Source organism: Haliaeetus albicilla, chromosome 2, assembly GCF_947461875.1.
Source record: "Haliaeetus albicilla chromosome 2, bHalAlb1.1, whole genome shotgun sequence".
NCBI classification, from domain to species: Eukaryota; Metazoa; Chordata; class Aves; order Accipitriformes; family Accipitridae; genus Haliaeetus; species Haliaeetus albicilla.
Genome location: NC_091484.1, coordinates 68,419,022 through 68,440,093, shown reverse-complemented (window position 1 = coordinate 68,440,093; position 21,072 = coordinate 68,419,022). Strand labels below are relative to the sequence as shown.

At 42.3% G+C, this 21,072-nt stretch overlaps 1 protein-coding gene across 1 annotated transcript in view; it reads right to left on the bottom strand.

Moving 5' to 3' along the window:
- Nucleotides 1-15,291, bottom strand: part of ADARB2 (adenosine deaminase RNA specific B2 (inactive)) — a 321,084-nt gene extending 305,793 nt beyond the window's left edge. The window contains exon 1 of the mRNA XM_069778153.1: nt 15,083-15,291. Within this exon, the coding sequence (XP_069634254.1) occupies nt 15,083-15,182 (100 nt within the window). The 5' untranslated portion in view covers nt 15,183-15,291. The remainder of the gene's footprint in view (nt 1-15,082) is intronic.
- Between the last annotated feature and the right edge of the window lie 5,781 nt (nt 15,292-21,072).

The following is a 21,072-nucleotide window of genomic DNA, read 5'->3' as shown; positions in this document are numbered from 1 at the left end:
AAATACTTGTAACTATATGATTTTACAGTATGATTCCAAAACCTGCAGTAACCCTACTGAGAATCGTTTGGAGGTCTCACAGTTTTTGGAAGGCTCAGTCTGCATGAATAACAGAAATGCATATTTGCAAGAGACCCCAGCAGCCGGCTGACACTGTCAGGCCTCTAACCGATGTAAGACATTACATATGAGAGAGCCCGAATACCTCCCTTTTTCCCAGTTCAGGCCAAAACCAGGGTCCTTTGGATGGACAAGTCCATGTGGGTATCAGCTGCAGCAGAAAGGAGAAACAAGCAATTTCTGCATAAATTATGTGACATTTGGAGACAGCCAGTTCCTTTTGGAGAAATAAATCCTCTCTGTGCTGCTTCCTGGTGCTTGAGATCATGACTAGGACAGTAGGTGGGATGAGCAAAGAAATTATTTCATTCACCATTTTTCTACCTGTCCTGCCAAATGTACAATGTCTTGGCAAAATTTCTCTTCCACCATCCCTTCACACTGTGCATCAGGGAGAGGGGAGAGAAAGTTTGCCATCCCACGGTTTCCAGCTGGAAATAGGTAATGGCAAATGGGTACTTGATCCCCCTTCAATCCCTCAAAATCTCAATCCCAACTATATCAAAAAACATGCAGAGCAAGCGCAGCAGAGAAAAATGTTCCTTGCAGAAGCTCTGAGCAAACAGGCTTCATGTGGAAATCTTGAGAAGGAGTTGAGGGAAGCTCAGACCTGAACTTCTGAAGGAGGATGGTCCTTTCACTGCCACCAGTAGCTGGTACAGTTGCAGGTCCCGTAATGTGATTTTCTGAAAACCACAGATTTCGGCATCCTACGACTGGATGAAAATGTTGGATTTATTTACTTCTCATAAATATACAAATATATGTATGTTTCTATCCTGCATCTTTGCAAAGAAAATTTCAAAAACATAAACTGATGAAAGCTCTGCAAAAGAAACAATTCATCCACCATTATCTTCTCCCTGCCACAGTTTCTTTATGTTGATTCTTGAAAAAAAACGGACATCTGAGGTCCCAAATTCTACAAAAGAACACGAGTTGTGGAGTCCTTGACTTTCACTATTTCACCGCAGCCCATCTGCATGGATTTATTTTCAGGCTAAGAGCCCAGATAATGCAGTGTGTAACATTTCACCCTTAAAAACCCCAGTTATAATAAAGAACAAACAGTAATCATGATGGGTACAAGATGCAAAGAGATGAATTACAAGGCAGATGTTCAATCTTGTCTTTTCAGCTGAGATTATAAATGGTCTGAGCCTAAGAGAAAAATTCAGAGCCTGAAACTGAAGGTTTGCTAATTAATCAGTTATAACGACATAGGGGATTACAAAACATGATTAAAACACACTGAAAACAAGAAGACAAAGGAGGATGGCGAAGGAAGTATGGAAGCAGCTCTGTCAACAGAGAAACTTCTCTACACAAGCTGGTGAAAATGATGCAGCTCTTAAAAAACTTGTGCTTAAGAATTAAAAACCAACTACAACAACAAAAAGACAATGTTATGAACTAAATCAATTCCTGGAAATTTGGCCCAATGTTCATTAAAAAAATCGGGGTTTAATCCAAGCTCCTTATGAAGCCTAGGACAAAACTTCCACTGAGTTCAGCCCTTTATGTAAATATGCATGTACATTAATACACGCATTGCTGGAGCACATATTGGCACGTTAATATGCATGGTAATAGAGTGTCTGTGTTTAAGTATATAAATAGAAATTGAATACAAACATATGCATTCATAGCTTTGAAGTTCCATTAGTAACAAAACAGTGTAGAGAAATTATTAGCATTTTTACATGATGATTTCTGTTTAAGTCAGATACTGAACTGCTACTGATACTTCCAAGGCATTCAACAGATGGGGAGTCTAGACTGATAACTTCTGTGCTATGCAAGTATATTTTTAAACCTCCTTTAATGTTAAAATTCTGATGCTGTGCTGTAGGGATGAAATAAAGCGCTTTCCCGAGTGTGCAGTTTTAACTTCCTTGTTTTCTTTTTGAAACTCTTAATTTGGCAGTGATCCACTACTGATAGTGCCAGTTAGCATGACCCTAACCCCTATAAATAATTACCACTGAGGTCAGTCTGCACTGAAGACAACGTGACCACCCATGTGAGGATGACCTATGGGAGGAAGGTCCTGTAAGCGGTAGGGCCTGGTGCTCCTCAAAAAGAAAGACTCCCTTGTGACAGTGCAGGATTGGGCTCCTATTCTCTTCACCTTGATTCTGTTCTCAATCTTTCTCTCTTGTCTAGTGGAAACAAAAAAGGAAATTGTTCTTTTGTTCGCAAATTCTCAGCAATGTTGATGCATGCATATTTTCTGTAATATTAACTACGCAACAAAAATTAATCTATAACCTTAATGTACATAACGGATGAAAGTGAACATTATAGAAGTTAAGATAGAAGATATTTTTTCTAGTTCTTTTCTAGTTTTGGAAAATGAATGCAATGAAGTGATATCCCTTTAGAAATACCGCTGCTTACTATCTATGCAATTTTAAACTATATTATTCCGGTAGCATTTATTTGTGTGTTCATTGTTTGCCCTGAGAGACCTTCATTTTTTCAAAGTATGAACTTATTCTAGATTTAAAATGGTAAGAGCAAACTCATGTAAAAACATAATGAAATCACCTTCAAATCTGCTTACGTTCTCACTTTTCCTACAAACCCCCATCATAAAAATAATCCCCCAAATTTCTCTGAGATTATTCCATCAAATCCCATGCCCATCAAATCCTAAAACATGCTCCACCTGCTAGTGAAACTATCACAGTAATTGTCTGGGCTTTTATCTAATGAATATGCATTACAGCAGTCAAAACAAAATTCTAACTTAATCTACATTACTGGGGAAAGTTTCTTAAACAAGCTGTTGCAGGGAAATTTATGTAGTATGTTGTCAACATTCGGCAGAGACAAGCTGTCTGCTAGAAAGGGCTGATGGAAACCAGTTCCCCACATTTGGGCTGGGAGCCATATTGTTGCTACCCTTAAGCCATGCTTTTGGCCACAGATGCGCTGAGAGCATCACATCTCGTCACGCCTCGAGGGTGCCTTTCCACCTGCACTTCATCTCTACGTAAAAGGCCTGTGCTGACGATCACCAAAAAGTCTCTTTTTGCCATGTGGGTTTCAGTGAGTCATCATCACCTCTCCCACAAGGCGCAGACTCACTGATACCTGCTGGAGCACGGGGAAATGACAGATGGAAGTTCAGGTGATTGTCCGTACGCGGTCTGTGCACGACTGCACCTGCAGACAGGTACGCGCCTAACGCCAGCATCTGCCACAACATAGTATGGGGCAAACCAACAACAGGAAAATTATCTGAAACCAAGATTAACAAGATAAACCAAGATTAACAAACCGCTATTTTCATCCAACTGCCTGCATATGATGCAGAGATTGATTTTGCTATAGTGGCCATCAGAATAATAGTCTCAGCCCCGTACCTTTACTTCTTGCTGTCTCCCATTTCTGTCTAAACAGCATAGAAACCAACTTCACATGCCCGCGTCAGAGAAACATCTATTCAGTTCAGGAAGTGGTAGGAAGATCAGTTTAGATAGGCTAAGACAGAATGAGCCCTAAGAAATAGGTGTTGGCACGTAAGCGCAGTACAAATTTTTTTATACGTGGAAAATTTTTAGGAAAAGAATAGTAACTTCTTATCCAGTTTCTGATTCCACACAAAAAATTAAGTGCCGGCATACTGGTATGCAGATCTTGTTACTTATTATTTACTGCTTTTCTGAGCAGCAATGGAATGACTGAACAAGTGATTTTGCTGAACCAAGGCCATACATTACCCCCCCAAAGACCTCTGGTGATATATTGGTCCTATCCAGCCACCAATCTCCTATATACTTTCATTTTCATAATTTGTATGAATAACAGCTGCTTCAATAGGTGGGGATGCAAACGAGGGGATTAAGATAAAAGCAACAAGGGGAAGAACGAGACGGGTGTTTTGGTAAAGACAGAAATAAATTCAAAAAGTGCAAATTGGTGATAAACACATGGATTTTCAGGGTTACATACACTATGTTTTATTTTAAGAGTGGTTTTTTGGAGCCTTTGCGGTTATCTTTTAATCATTAACAATAAATTGAGATAGCTTCTATAGTGTTTAATTCATGTTCCCATTAAAACAGCACTCCACAAGCCCTGAAACAGTGTGTAATTTGTTGCTTCTTGCTTTCAGTTAATTTAGGAGATTCTTGATGAGGGCTTGGAGTTTTTTGAGGCAAAATTAAAGTAATAATGTATAGGGAACAGATTTTTTTAAATTGTTTTTAGCTTTTAGAATTACTTTCCTAGATCTAGAAATGAGGGCTTGGTTCTTTTTTTTTCATCTTACAATTGTCTGCCACATATTAGTCAAAGAATTATCTTATGGTTAAATAGTACGGTCAATTTACAGTGGTTTTAGCTAAAGTGGAATAGCCTCCTGGTCTTCCAAGAAGCACTTGCATATACAAAATTGATGAATTACAGGCAAGGCACAAATGTAGGCACTTTTCCTAAGATTTTTAATGGAAATAAAAGTTATGAAATTTAGATAATATTTAATCCTATGGAAATTAAGTGGTTCATCTAAAAGGACAAATCTCATTTAAAAAAAAAAAAAGAAAATCTGTAACAGTTTCAGTCAATTCCATAAGCAAATTCTCATAGTATGTGAAGGAAGTAATGTATGTTATAAAAAAAGAGTTATTCTACAGACTTGTCAGCAATGTGCTGCTAACATTGAAGAAAGAGTTGCCTTTTAAATGTAAACTCGGAGACACAGAAACCTCGCCCTCAGCATGTCTAACAAGCCATTCTGGGAGAAATCAAAAGCCCTCCAGGAGCCGAAGAGCAAATGCGATTTAACACCGAGGAAGAATCTGACCCCATGCACGCGTTTGCACACAAAATAGCTAAATAAATAAAAAAGCCCTCTCCTTTCAACCGCCACCGGGCAGAACGGCTCTGCAGACAAACGTAGCGGTCTGCCTCGCAGCAGGGATGACACCTGCTCCCGGCCCTGAGCACCCGCTGCCGGCGCCGTGAAACCGGCAGCGCTCCCACCCACCTGCCGTGTCGCACGAGTATTTCGCAGGGATAAACCCCAGCGATGTGATGCAACTACGGATGCGATGCAGCTGCAGAAAAGATAGAAGCAGGTTCACTGGATACTTGAAACCGGAGCGACAGGCTCCTGAATTCCTACCTCTTGCTAATTAATTCTGCAACAGATTTGTTAACTGCTCTGACTCAGTTTCCCTCTCTGTGAACTGGGGGAATGCGGCCTCTCTGTCTGTGAGAGTTAATAACAACTTTTCATAAATACTCTGAGCGTGTACCTAGTGTGAGTACACTGATGCATTTTTATTAACTCTGGGCAATAAGAGTCCTTGCTGGCTGGGATGAGTTGCAATTATCTGAAGAGAAGGATGATCTTAAGTCACTGGCAGGGAAAAATAGTCCAATGTGCCTTACATCATAAAAGAATAAATTTAATAAGGAATTCACGGGTAGCCTTCAGGAAGAACTGCCAAAACTTCTTTGTCTATGGTTTCTTACCCCATTTAAGCAGAATGTATCACCTGCTTAAAAATGTGCCTGGGCTAACCAATCTATAAAGCAGTGTTCTGTTAAACTACTTCTATTACAAACCACATTTCTAAACTGCAAAAGGCTATTTCACTTCTGTCTAATCAAACCCAGTGTACATTTTTTAAAAACCCCACTTTTTTTTTTTTTTTTGACACCTCATAACCATCTTCTGGTAACTGGTACTGTTAGTATCTTACTGCGTGTTTTTACCTTACAGTTTACACCTTGTGCTATAACACATAAAGATTCCAAAATTCTTCTGTTTTTTAGCAAAATTAATGCAGAGCTAAAGTCTCATTTTAAAAGTATTATTGGCAGGATACAAGTTAACCTAGAAAGCCTAGTTTTTGACTTGTTCTGGCAGAACTGAAATGCTTCACATTTATGCTTGAATACTGTATATTCCCTCTTCTTCCTGTGTATGAAATCTAAAGGATTTGCACAGTGAAGCTTTTTTTTTTTTTTAAATTATCAAATGACTTGTGCTCATGGATTTCTGCTGAAGGCACAAAAAGTGCTCCTTGTGGGCACAGCACCAGGTAAAGCAAACCTCTGTCATACAGCTGTAAAAACTGGTCATTATAAATGTGAATTGAAAATGACTCAAGTATCTTGATTTGAGAAACGAGATTTTAAGAGACACACATCAGATGCTTTAGCATAAATAAATGATTAACACAGATCAATCAATAATCTTTGCAGCAGTTGCAGCTGGAGGAGACCTGCTGTCAGTGATATTAGAGAACATTCCCTTTTTGTACTGTTTCTTTTAAACTCCTAAATCCACGAGCAGCAAGAGCTGAGCTCCAATTTAATTACTGTCTGCGGTGCTCAACAATGGAGGCAACGCAGACCACTGCAGCTCTCCCCTCGCCTCCCAAAATCACCATTCATATGAACATATAAATAGCAATTCATGACTGGCATGACGGAAGGAAATTACAACCTGGAAATCAGCTAATGAAAGTTAATTTCAGCCCAGTATTGTTCAAGAATCCATCGGCATTTTGCCTGGCAGTTTGTGGCAGGGCTGCTGGCATGGATGTAAAACGGAGCACGAGCTCAGGGTTGGCTTCTGCTCCCAGTTATGTCAGTTCTTCCCTAAGTTTCAGCTGGAGAAAGATCAGCACACAAAGAAACTTAAGACCAAATTCACCTTTTTGGTAAAGGTTTGGGGTTTCCTGACATGGGCATTACAGGCTCCTGCATAAGCCTCTGCCTTCACCATTCTGAATTGCTTAGCTACTCAGAAAAACCTATCTAGAGAAACAGAACATAGAAATATCCTAAAAAAATCTGGCTTATAAGAAGTTTCTTTCATTTGTTTATTTCTCACTCTAAAATAATCTTATAATCCTTGTGCAGTTGTGCCTTTGTGATTTGTCTGCAAGACTATTAGTATTACATAGAGGAAGATCATACACAAATCCTATGACAATGTTTATATATATATATTTAAAATTACAAATTCATACAGCATGGATGGATGTGTATAAATAAACAGATGATACAAATGTATTTTATTTTTACATCTCTAAACAAAATCCTTCAATGTAATATAAAAATTAATCCCTAATGTAAATATTTTTTGGACTCTACAGGCTTTAAAACCCTTTGTCTAATATAACTTGGGAGTTTATTATAGTCATTCATTTAATACAGCTAGACAGCTGAAGCAAAAGTTTATATTTCACCTATACACATACAAAAATGTATATATGTACATATATATTTAGGCACAGACACCCATGTATATATCAGCACAGTTCTGCCACCCTGACTCATGCTGAGAAGTTTCAGTTTCAATTTTACTGTGAGTAGGGGCAGCAGCATCAGGCCTTATACAAAGGTAACACATTATTACAGTTCGCTTAATAGCCATCATTTTACATTTGTTAAACCCCACTATTTAAGGAATAGATAGCTATTTTACAGTCTCTGAGAAGTGGTAAGAAGCGGGCAATTGCATAAAATTAGTTGTGTGTAAATCTCTCTCTCTGGAGATGGAGATAAAGTATCTGTCAAGTTCTACTTCTTTATTCCCACACTCCCCAGCAGCTTTTGACTCTTCATGTTGATGTTTCATGAGCACTTAAAAGAAAGGTGACTCTGCTAATAATTTTGAGCACCATTTCTCTTATAAGGAACAAAGATGATGTAAAAATGGAGAAAAAAAAAAATCACACTTCATCATGAAGTATTTTGCTGAGCTCTACTTACTGCTCCCTCCTCATGCCTGAACCACAAATAAAACGCCACCGGCACGTACTGCAGGTTTCAGAAACAGCACTCGCAAGTGGCACAACTCCAAAATCAGAGGCAATATCTGGTACAGCGTTGGGACCAAACCCTAACCCAGCAGGAACACTTTCACAAAGACAGACCGTGGTTTGCAGGGGTAACCCCCTACTACACAATAGTCATCTGATGATGATGGACTAGCAGTCACGCCAGTAACTGTGGGGTTTTTTCTTCCTGACAAATGATCACGTGTTTGTAAACTTCGTTTTCACCACCTTTTACCCTACTCTTTTGTTTCTTTTTCCAAGGGAATAAGAAACGGGGGGTGTATTAATTTTTATCGTTATCCTCCTAACCTCACTACAGCACCGAAGGAAGAGACTGGGAATCAGCCTCAGCTTCGGTCTATTTTTACATACATCGTGCAGGGAAGGCGTTGAGTAGGAACAGAGAGGAAGGCGACTTAAGAAGCCGTCAGGAATATTCCACGGAAACGCGCCTGCCTTCCTCGCAGCTGCGTTCCCGGTTTTGGGAGGCGCACGGGCGGAGGGATGCGGTTGCCCCCGCCGAGCAGAACGGCACCTCCTGACCCGCCGCGCTACAGCTTCGGCCGTGGAAGCGCAGGAGGCTGCCAACCGCCTCACAGGAACAGGAGCGAGCAAACAGCCTACAAATCATCTTTCCACGTAATCCAAGGAAGTCAGGAGTCAGATAATTTCCTGAAAAAGACGATTCATATCTCATATTAAAAAAAAACACAAATCCTTCTTAGTGTATCCTCCCTAAAGCCAAAGCCTACATTCACTGAAGCGAGCAGCAAACTTTTTAGCGTTAGTCTCAGCTGACCTAATCAAATCCCTCGACTTCCTACACATATGTAAGTTTTGCTTTTCCACACCTTGAATGAACGAATTCCCCAGGCCAGCTACATACCGTCTCAACAGAAAAAGTACTTCCAACCCTATTAAGCATGCTGAAATTCTGTTTCCTTAAAGGCCTCTGTCTTTGTAAATAAAAAAATCAGGAATGAATTAGAGTAGCCTGTTTACCTTCTTTATACTCTTTCCTTCTTTAATATAATTTTACTGTATTCTTTCCTAAGTTTATCTCCAAAGTAAACAATATAAATCTTACCAATTTTCTTCTACTGAAATTTTACACATCTCTAATCCCTTTTGCCACATGACTCTGAATCCTCACTATTTCTAGTACACATTTGGGAGCTAGAACAGCCAGGATGAAATAGAACACACCCAGTGAAAACACACCTTTCATTCATTAATGACAACGTAATATCTTCAATATTAGCCATCCTGCTCTTCACGCACTCTGCCCTGCTCTATGCTTCCCTTGTTATCATGCTTTACTCTAGCAGAGGTTTTCATTAAACCATCCACAGCCATGTCCAGTCCTTAGTCCGGAGCAGGTATTGTTAACCCAGGGCCCCAAAACACGTCTTCGTATTTCAAACCCGTTGTAAGAAGCAAGAAATTCTAGACTGACTGAATGACAATGATAATGCCATCCATTTAATGCTTTCTGCTAAAGCATTAAATTTGGTTATTTTATGACTCGGGGAGGGTTCTCTATTAGTATGGGTTGACAAGCTGCTTCTGCCAGTTAACAAAGCCGTCTTTTTAATATACTATATATCACAATATGCTGTTAAAACTCCTCTGGGTTGGCTGCTGCGTTTCAAATTCATACAGCTGGGAACAAAGGTCAGCCAGAGCAGGAAGGTAAGCACTTTATTTTACTATCAGAACTTAAATAATCTGCAGGCAAACCGCGCTGTTCTACACAGAAAACATCGAGTTCATCACAGATGCCTTGAGAATAATCTATCTACTGATGCCTATTAGCTTTTTTTGTCTGGATAACTAGTAGTTTACACGGAAAAAACAGTAAACTGCCTGAAAGTTTGTAGAGATAGTTAGCTGTAAACATAAGGATCAATTCAGGTTCATTACTACTCACAAAACCTATACAATACTGGACAGCAGTAATTCAAAAGTATTACAATTAACAGAGATCAGACAGCTATTCTAATGTTCACTTTTTTTAATGCAACTTGCTAACCTAAAGGGCATTAAAGGAACCTAAGAAAACAGTTTGCACAAACCTTCAGTAGCTTTGGTATTTCACAAGGCAATTTGATCTGACCTTTAATTTTTAGTGCAGCGTTTTCCATTTGTAGGGTATCACTTCAGAAAGGGCTGCCATTAAGCATTTTATAAACTCCATTAATGTCACTTAAACTGGAATATGTATGCAAAGCTCTCTCTCACCTTACGGGAGAACTTCCCTACCCAAAACACCAAGGAGAAGCTACAAAATTTTAAGCAATATGAAGCAACTTCCAACAGTACGATACTTGGCCACTAGCTTTACGTTGCCTCTGCATCGCCACTGAAGAAAGCAAAACATCCAACAATTTATGTGGTCAAAAAGGTAAAAATGGCTATATATGTCATTGCTTATGTAAGATATGGTCAATATTTATATTAATGCTTTTTTTACTTAAATAATTAATACTTTGAGGTAAAGTTGAAATATTTTGTTCTCTCTCAAAGTAAAATGTGCCATTTTATTGTCCTCACTCTTACGTGCTGTTGCTAGGAAGATACAACTCTGCTATAACCTAATCGTCTGCTATTTAGATATGGGCTCATGAATCCCATATTTTTATTCTAAATTTAAGTTCAGTCATCGTAGCTAATGTCCTTGATGCTATCTCAAATTGCTGTCATTACACGGATCACTAGAAATTGGAGGTAATAGTAAAAAAGAAAAAAGAAAGGTACCAAATTAGATGATGGATAAAGGTTTAATCAATTTAATTTTATCACCAAATCCAGTCTCTTCCTCTCCAGCTGTCAGGGGACGAGATAAGCGGAACACATCTTGAAGCACGACGCAATCCTGTTGTGGGGAAGGAGTTGTGTCCCTGAACCTCACCAAGATGAAACACGCTCATTTATTACTTTGGCATTGCAGGATGATGAAGAACCAAGCTGGTTTCCTCCCTCCGTCCTCAGCACAATCTTTCTATTTCATTAATTTTTCATGGAATTTCATTTCACAATCCTTTTGCCTCTCTCTCTCACCCGCTTGCTGCCCTTATTTAGTTTATTCTGTCAACCTTTATTTCGTGTCCTGTTGTATCAGCAGCGACCTCGGCCATGGCCTTCTACCACATCAGGCATACCTGATTCCCTCCTGTTTCCAGTAATTGACTTTAATCGCTAGCTCTATAAAACCGCATTACAAATAAGGTGGCTTATTTGTTGTCTTGTACTGGAAAATAATAACTCATAAGGGGCACATCTCCAATCACCCATTTCATAGTTAACTTTCTGTATGTTGATTTCTAAGAAGTTGCCACAGGCTGCTGAAGTGTGGCCTTTTTAGTGTCATCAGTAAACGGCAACTCTGCTTTTGTTTGGTCTACTTGTAATCATTTATCTCAGAAAACAAGCCTTCTTTTAAAAATCTATACCACAGGCTATGAAATCTGCACAAACTGTGCTGAGGCCGCTGTGCTGAATTCTGCCAGTACTCTGCCACATTCCAAAGCCCCGGAGAAAACACAACAAGAACCCACAAATCCAGCAACTTCCTATAAAGCCCTAAAAATTTAAACTGTATTTTTCTAAATTATTAGGCATAGTTTTCTAAACCCTGGTCCTTTTACACACACAGATTGAAAAACAAAAGAAAGCAAAACAAAAAAAACCAGAGAGATGGAAATATAAAATACCTGTTACTGCTTTTGCACGAAATTAGTATGCAGATAATCTGGCAAGCATCTGTATTTATTCTTCCTTAGGTCTTTGAGAAATTAAGATATTTACTTCTCACTGGGAGTTAACTCACTTACTTTCTAAATGACAATGAAAATATTCCTCCCTATACTAATTCAACAAACGGCTATGAATATCCACATTTTAGCTTTTTAACACACTTTTTGCATGTGGTATAAAACTGAATGAAATCACCGTGCAAATATATGCTTGCAATGTGATCCTCACTGCATGGACATTAAATGTTAATCCTTCAAGGTAGGATCTTTATAATTAAAGGATTGCTGGATTTCATAAGCATAAAAATAAGATGCATGCAAATTAACTATTGGACGATGTCATTGTACACTGGAATCACACTCAGTGTCCTACACTTCTCAGTGCTCGATTTGCATATGTGGAAATTCTCTCTCTCTCTGTCTCTTGCAGCATGTGGGTTTTATTTTTTTTTTAGCCTAAATACACAGGGAAATATAGCTATTCAGAGAATGTTGTTTGCTTTCCTTGTTTGAACTTGCTTTCTGTCCCCAGGAAACTCCTAAAACAGAGCATCCAGGTATAAAAGAAATGGAACAAGTGCTACAGCCAGACACAGTAATTTATAATTCACACTAACCAGGACAAAAATATGACTGAAAACATGGAAAGTAAATCAGAAGGGGAAAAACAACACTATTAAATAGAGAATATCTGCTTCTACTGCTACACATTCCTAGATATTCTATCAGGCAATGTCTCAACCTGGTTTTAAGCACAGTTCATATGTAATGTGTAATAAAATATATTAAGTTGTATAAATAATTTCTTGAGTCCATCTCCTTAAGGAGTGGGGATGTGACAGATAATTTCATTCCCTTACACAGGTTAATACTCAATTTAAATTTAAGACTAGAGTGAATTTCTTTGTCTACACATGTCCATAGGTATCTCTGTGCGTGTGTGTAAACATATGTGTGTAGTTACACACTTTAAAATAGCTACTAAAAGTATTCTTGCTTTAAAGAACAAAATACATGCTGGAAAATAGTTAAAGGCAAGTGTCTGTGGTGTAACTCTCTACGAAGATTTTTCACAATCTGTTAAATAGATCAAACCTGCAAAATAGTGGAGCCCATATTAATTCTCATAAAGATGTAGTCGTTTATGTGCCTAATGTACATTTTCTTGACTAGTCTCCAGGACAGACAGTTTGTTAAACCACACCTTTGCACTAGATAACATCGAAACCCCCACATCAATATATGATAAGTAAATAACTAGCATAATAGTAAAATCCAACAGGTTTTATACTGGGCATGCCTTAAGTTACAGGCATTTTTTGCGAGCATAAATTTACAGGAAAGTGTATTTTTATGAATATATACTGTAATGACACAGAAAAGAAGATAAAATCATATGAATGCAAGCATCGCTCCCTGTAATTAGTATACTAACAAACTACGTTATTTGGAAAGTGGTTACAATAGCATGTTTGGAAGAATAAAAACATGAACTCTTCAAGTGCACTTTCTTATTGATATTGGTCAGTCAAGCACTTTCTAGAATGCCATCAACCTCCAGCTGTGTATTCTGCAAATAGCTGTCATCTACCAAGTTACTGTTTAGCAAGTTTTTGTGGTTTTTACAACATTCAAATTCCACCTTATTTTGGCAAAACATAGAGCAACAAAGGATGCATTAGAAACATCTTACTTAAAGACCCTCACTTCTGTCTGCTTCTTAGAAACAAAATTAACACTTGCAATTTACCTTTATAATAAAGCACCTTTATTCCACTGCATAGGTTAATGTATTACTCTCTTCTCTTGGCCAAGCACGGGGTAGCTAAGGCTAGTTGTGATTCCCGCGAAAAGTAGTTTTGCTAGAACACACACAGCATAAGGAAGTCTGCAGAGCACCACTTAAGTACAAGCAGATTTAAAGAGACTGAGTATGGGAGCTCCCCCTTTGCTTAGTATTTTAAAATTTATTCTGTAATGGAGCGTAAAAGACAGCCTTTGTCACCAGGTGTTATAGCACGCTACAGATCTGGAGTACCAAGTCAAGGTTACGCGCCTACTGGAAGTCCTGATTTATCTGCACGTCTGTTGTTTTTACTTGTGTGCAGGTCGCTATTTGTTACTATGATTCTGAATATAGAGAGTTCAGACACCGAAGTTAAAACAGTGACAATCAAGTGATATGGTCTAGCATTTGCCATTTGAGCGGCTTTTACTAGTTACTACACAAAACCTGCTTTGACACCTTCCTAAAAAGTTATCAAATACGGTGCTTAGTGGGTACAACATAATCAATATTTAAAGGACACTTAGCTAATGGCGCCTTCCAAATTAGGATTTCTAGAATCAGGGGAAGAAACAGCGTATCCAAAGCATCCACCTGAGTTGACGAGCTAGCTGACTAAAACTTGCGTTAGTCCCACATAATGATGACAATTACAGGTTAGATGATATTTACTGCTTAGATAAACACTTGGAGTTAGCATCTCTGCAATCAAACGCGCTGCAGCTGGGCATCTCTGGCGCTCTGCTCCTCGTATCAGTTCATTTTACTTTAGAGTGTTCACAGACTGTTAACTTCGGCTTTCTCAGGCAAAACATCAAAAACCAGGCAGCGGTGTGTCATCCCCTCTGCGGGAGAAAACAGGACAGCCTGGCGAAGAGCTTTTATCTAGGGCATATTCCCCGGTGGCAAGGACACCCCGTAGCTTCACTTTTCACGCTTCTGGCAATTAGCGCCTTCCTAGCAAACCTCTGCCTAGGGAAGGCGAACAGCACCGAAAGGGCCAAACTCGGCGGACCCTCTCCAAAACCCCTAAGAAGAGGCAGTTCGGGGGGCGCAGCCCGCCGGCCGCCAGCTGCGCGCTGCCCCCGGGAGGCTCCGCGCCGCGCTCTGCCCCGCCAGGGGCTCGTCCTGCCCGCCGGGACCGGCGCACAGCGGGACGGGCGGCAGCCCGGGGTGAGGCTGGCGGCGCCGGGGTCGGCCGGGGGGGGCAGCGCCGGAGCCGCCGGGACAGCCCCGCCGCCGCACCGCGGCTACCTCGGACGGGGGGGGGGGGGGGCTGCTGAGACACCCCCCCCGGCCGCCGGTACCCCCGGGCTTCAACCTCAGCCCGACACAAAGGGAGGAGGAGAGCAAACGGGGGAGAGCGGAGGCCCCTCTGCGCCCCGGCCGGCCCCCGCCGGTGGCGGATCGGCGCGGCGGGGAAGGCACCGCCCGCCCCGCCCCGGCCGTCGGGGCAGCGGCGGGGCCGGGGCGCGCCGCGGACAGACAATAAAAACGGGAGCAGCCGACGGGTCTGCCGGGGCGGGCGGGAGGCAGGCGGAGAGAGAGGGGGAGGAAAAAGACAAAAAAAAAAAAAAAAAAGAAAAAGGGGGGACAAAAAATTTTTCTCCTACCTTTCCTCTTCGATCTCCTCCTCCTCCTCCTCTTGGACTTGCATTTCAGCTGCCCGCTCGGCCCCCCCGACGCCCTGCTGCTGCCCAGGACGGATGTCATGCCTGTACTTCAGCGAAGCAGCACGGCGCCGAGATGCTTTCCTCCCGCGGAGTTCCTCTCTTTCTGGAGGCGGCTTTTATAGCGCGGTGGGTAGGGCCGGGCCGGGCTGGGCCGGGCTGGGCTGGGCCGGGCTGGCCGCTCGGCGCTGCCCAGCGTGGCGGCGAGGGGTCGCGCCTCCGCCCCGACGTGCCGGGCCCGGCCGGGGCGATGCCCGGGGGCGGCCGCGGCGGCTCCGCCGGCCCCGCGCCCACTTTTCGCACCTCTGCGAGTTGCCGGGCGCCGGCCGCTTTGAAGCCGACGGCGCGGGGGTGGGGGGGCGTGGGGGGAGCGAGGGGGGCGGATTTGCTGCTGCAAAGTCTCCCGCAGCCCAATGGCTCCCGCCGCCCTGCTCTGACATCAGCTCCGCCAGCCCTCGCCCCCAAACTCCGCTCCCCCGGGGCTGCCGGCTCTGCCCGGCTCCCGGGGGAAAGCGAGGGAGAACGGCCCCGGAGGGAGCACGGACATCCTGCCGGCTCGCCTGGGAGAAGCCGGAGGGGCAGCTTGCAAGAAGGGAGGCTGCAGGCAGGATTTCAAGCCTTTTCTTTTCTTTTTTTTTCTTTCCCCTGCTTGAGACCATGTGGACACTGAGCGCTCTGCTTCCAGAAACCGAGAAATGCCGCTGCTGTCCTCCCTAACCACTTCCTAACTAGTTCGCTAATTGCAATGCTTATTATTCCCGGGGAAAGAATGTGAGTTACTGTCGGAGGATCCCTGTATCCACAAACCTTATGCAAGAGGCTAAGTGTAGCGACTCCCCTTGAATCTCCAGTTATTTTTAAGGTACGTGCTCTGCTAAATTCACGATCAAGGGCAAAAGCTCTGTGAAAAGAGGAGTGTGTTGTCGCTCAGACTCATACATTAACACTCTGCAGTGCCTCATTTAGGAAACTGTGCAATTAAAGTGTCGGGAGCAGAGGGGCTTTTACAGAGAGGAAAGATGACAACAGCATCCCTCTGAAAAGCTTGACTACAAAGCGTTACCCGTTCATTACAAAAAGCCGAGGTATGCAACAGATAAGATACTGCTTTAAGTTACAAGGGACCTACTGCTGCTGTGCTCTAGCCTCCTTAGTTATTATCTAACTTAAAAATACGGATCTGGAAACCTAGGCAGTGAATGGAAAATGGAAGAATATCAAGAAAAAATTATGCTAAATAATTAATGTCATCATTAGTGCCTACTGCATTTGTAGTCGGCTGGAGGAGCACAGTAAAACCCTGTTTATCAGAACTCCTTTAATCTAAAACTTCCTCTTGTTGGAATGTAGGTTACCCAGCTCCTGCTGCTAAGCAGTTCCACTGCAACTCTCCCAGCTATTAGAATCCCTCTGTGTTTGGCTGTTTTAGGCCTCTGTCATTTTTGGACGAGGCAGAGCTACACATTACACGGATTTTCAAATTAAATAAACAAGAATACTTCCCTGAAAGTCTCTAAAAGTCCTCATTAAACCAGGATTCGGATGACACAGGCATGCCAAGATGATGTCACCTCTTGGGCCCCATCCTCCACGGAGCAGGTCACATATGGTAAGAAGGCCCTATATACACCCTCGATTTTAGCAGTGCAGCACAGCGCAAAGCACGGGGGGGAAACCGCCTCCACTACCTTACCGGCTAAGGTAAGAGAGCCTGCAAATTTAGACCCACACGGCTGGGATGTCAGATATAATTCAGAAAGCCCTGCGTGGATGTAGGTGTTTACATGCGGAGCTTTTAGGGGTTACTGGCTGGTTTTTGTTACAATATACACATCACCCAAAAGAATCAAACCTCGAACTGCTACATAGCTTAAGTAAACATCTCTTCAAAAAGGTTCTGTCTGTTTCAGGGAGAAGAACATATCTGTGGGAAACCAGAGAGGCAATCATTGGTTTTTGTTTTTAGCTTGAGCCTTCAGCCTTTAAACTTTCTCCCCTTTTCCTTCTGGTTTCTGTTGTCCTGAACACAGCTGACCCTCATCTCTCAATGTGGCAAAAACTTGCGTGTGAAGTAGTAATGCTACTGCAAAACACAACTGCGCATTCAACCGCACATCAAACTCTGAATCGGTCTGGAATTTAAGTCACTCGATTTAGAAGACAAATTTAGAAAAGTGTCTTCTATGCTTCACTACAAATCTGTGCTCTATCCATTAGGGATCTAAAAGAGAAGCAAGATCCAATTAGAAAGAAAATGAGTATCCCAGGACATTCATTCATTTTTAGGAGTGGCTTCAAGCTCAACGCATTCTTTAAGGTTTCTGAAGACTTTCTTTCTGATAACATTTTGTTACACTCTCAAAAAGAGTGGAATCTGAGGTGTTAAGAAGCTAGACTGGCATTGCCAGTCCCTAGAGAAGTCATGCTACCAACACAACCTGAAAAGCCACCAATTCTCAGAAACTACCATTAGGTGCTAACAATTTCATGAACTGCTTTTCAGTCCTAGGCACAGTTATGAGACAGTATCAGCAAGCCAACATTGGCAACGGTTGGGCCATGCTGGTCGTATAGCTCCCTCCTAGGCTGTTTCAGGATTCGTGGAGGCATGAAGACAGCTTAAGTCATGCTGGTGGAAGATCTCCCCTTGGCCACAAGGGATGGTGAAGGGCAGTCATTTTTTATACTATCCAGCTACAAAGTCAATAGGATTCCTTAAATGTGCTGTGCTTATTCCTCTCGTTCTTGGAAGGAGTCAGCTTCTCCACCCAGTGACGTCCCCTGTTTCAAGACCTTTTTTAACTTAAATGCAAGGTTACCAGTCCCACACAACTGGGTCTGTCTCTCCTCCCAGGCAAACATGTGCATGATTTCAAGCACTGTGGTAAAGTGACATAAACTCAATCTAGGAAATACAAAACCAGTATCAATGAGGTGGGAAAAAAAGCTAAATAAGAAAATAACACCAGCTCTCTTTCAGCTATGTGCTTATGTCTATTAATGGCCAATGCACTTGATAGTCTTCCCACCCCACAGAAATTATGGCTGTTCCTGAGTGCCCCGGTAATGATTGTTAGAGCTATTTCATGCTCCTTTTTTGTTGAGTAAAGCAGCTTAGGACTTAACCCATCTCCATGGGCTTAGCTATGGAGGTTGTTATGTTTATTTACCTTCAAGCTGAAGTACTTCAGACTGTTCTGAGGAAAATAACTTCACACACCTTGACTTATAGCCTGCAAAGAAATGCACCTCACACCCATGCACAGCCACCTACTCAGGCCTAGGTGAATCAGACAGGTAGGAGGGTTTCAGGTGTGAGTCCTGATGTGAAAGACTCTTCCCTATGCTGTTCGAGGAGCTGTGACTCCTCTCGTGACCCATCGCAGCTACTGATCCCAGCCAGTATATCAAAACCTATATTCCTGTTCTTGTGAGATAGGTTTTTCTCAGCACTGGGGGTACCCAAGCAAGGAGTCCAAGCTTTGTAGGATTTGTGACAATTCACTTCACTCAGGTTCTCTCAAAAGAGGAGACCTGAAGGGCAGTCCAAACAGTTTATTAACTGGAAGACTGATGGTGACTATGAGAGTATGACGGGGAAAGAGGGTGTGAAACTGGATGCAAGGTTGCACATCTTAATTATACATTACCATTTAAATTTCCATGCCGAAGCAATATAGTGTAGAGTTAGTAATCAACAGAAATGGAGAAAAATGAAAATGGCTGAAGAAAAAAAGCAGCCCACCCTTATTTCAGCTAAGCACTTCAGATAAGCAACTTTAGGAACAAATCTTTGAAAAAGTTATCCAAATCTGAATACTAAGCCCATGAGTATTATGGGTGGCCAGTACTTTTTCTATACAAGCGTATTTAGATGAAGCAGAATAAATATGAAATCCATTTTTTCTTTATCCCTCTGCTTTCTGAAATTTGGAGTGACTTGATTTTCAATGACATGATACTACAAAAATTGCAGGTGAAACAATTAAAAAAAAAAAAAGCTACATTGAACTTACAGAAATGCAAATATGTAAAATGAGGTTGAGCATCTATAGTGTACCAGGGATGCTCCACAAGACTGTTGCAGCATTTGCAGGGGGTGCTCCTCCCAGAGCAAAAGGGTCCTGAGGAGCAGCACAGCAAGTGGGAGAAGCAAGCTCCAGACTCTGCACTTAGCAGAATATGCACAAACCCTTGAAGAAGAGGCCATCAGGTTGCCATATTCCCCAGTTTCCAGCTATGCTGTCGCTTCCCTAAGGAGCTGTGGATACTGAGAGCAGCAGGCCATGGTAGGGACCCTTGTAATTTGCTGCTTGGGAGCAGATGTGCCCTATAGGCTCCGGAGAGGAGAAAGGGATGTAGTAGCCACCCTCTGTTTTTCTCCCATCCTCCCCACCCCGCTTCTGCTTGCTTTTGTTCCCTCCTGCCTGCGTAGGTAGAGAAAAAAATAAGGCCCTTAGAATTTGGAAGATAAAAGATGCTCAAGGGCGTTAAAACAGGACATGAATGCAATCGTGTGGCTGCGCAGGTGAGACTCCAGAGCCTTCTGCCGCAAAATGCCTGCACTAATCCACTCTTGCCCTACTTACAAGGAGCTGTCAGTGTGGCTATTTGCAGCAAAAGCCACTTTAGCTTTGGGGCCAAACATCACAGGATGGTGATGAAGCAATGAGGGTATGGATCCATATTCAGTGTATCAAGTTTGCCAGAAAAATGCCTTACTGCAGACAGGTGCTCCTGTCTGCCTTGCATATTCTTGCACATGAAGTAGCCCAGGCTGGATAACACTGTGCTATTGGACAGCAGGAGATTTAAGGCAATGCTAAAAGGATTTTGTCCCTTCATTAAACTGCAACAGAACCAAAGGAATTTGGGGTGCAATACTCTCTCTGCTATGGGAAAGCCACAGCAGCCAAGTTTCATCTCCCACAGGAGAAGCTCCCTGTCTTCCCCTCATTTCTTCCAGGCTCCACACCTACTCTGATGGGGGTTCACTGTGCAACATGCCAGCAATAAGCGACGTCCAACTCCCTGATGAGCATGAAGTAAACATTTCAAAGCTGCTCAGATAATAGTATCTTTAATGGGGAAAATACCTAGATGCCAAAGACTGCAAATCATTGTAATTAGTAAGTCTGTATATGCCACACAAACCAGCAGCAGTCACTGGGAATGAAACAAAACTTTCTGAAAGCTGTTTATATGGGCATATTAAAACGTAACTCAGCAGCTCTGACTGTTGAGGGGAGTAGAGATACAGCTCATCACCACAAACAGTTTTGATTTTAACAGTATTTCCTGTGTTTGTAATAAACTAAACCAAAATGTGGAATGAAAGTGTCCCCAAGGCAGGGATATCTGAAAACTTATTCTGCCTTCAGGTATTTCAGTCCAGACCCAGACTGGTCATAGTCAGTTTGGTCATATGGGATTAACTTGTTCACAGACCTTCTGTAAGGGCTCCACTGACCAGGTTTCTTTCTGTGCCCCAGTATCCCAATGTGCAGAAAGGTAATCAAATGCACCCTTTCTTTAAGCACTTGAAAATGCATCAAGTTACAACAGCTAATTATTATTATTATTATTAATTATTAAATATTCATTCTCTGATATTGAAATACTGAAAAGTCATTCTTGTCCCTCTACATCCTTTGAATAAACCATTTAAAACAATGAATCTGCTGGAGGAAAGTTCCCCGTGCTGCAGCGTGGCTGTTCAGAGCAAGGAGCTGCAGCCCTGTTTGCCCAGTGCACATCCCAGCACCAACTGGGGGCAGCGGCACAGACCAGCACTGCCTGGCTCTGGCAGCACCCACGGGCAGAGGAGAGGGGCACCCGATCAGCCCTCGGTGGGGCAGGGGTGCGGTGTCACCGGTGGGTCCCCAGCCCACCTCTTTGGGTGGATGGCTGCAAGGAATTCCCAAGGGATTGAA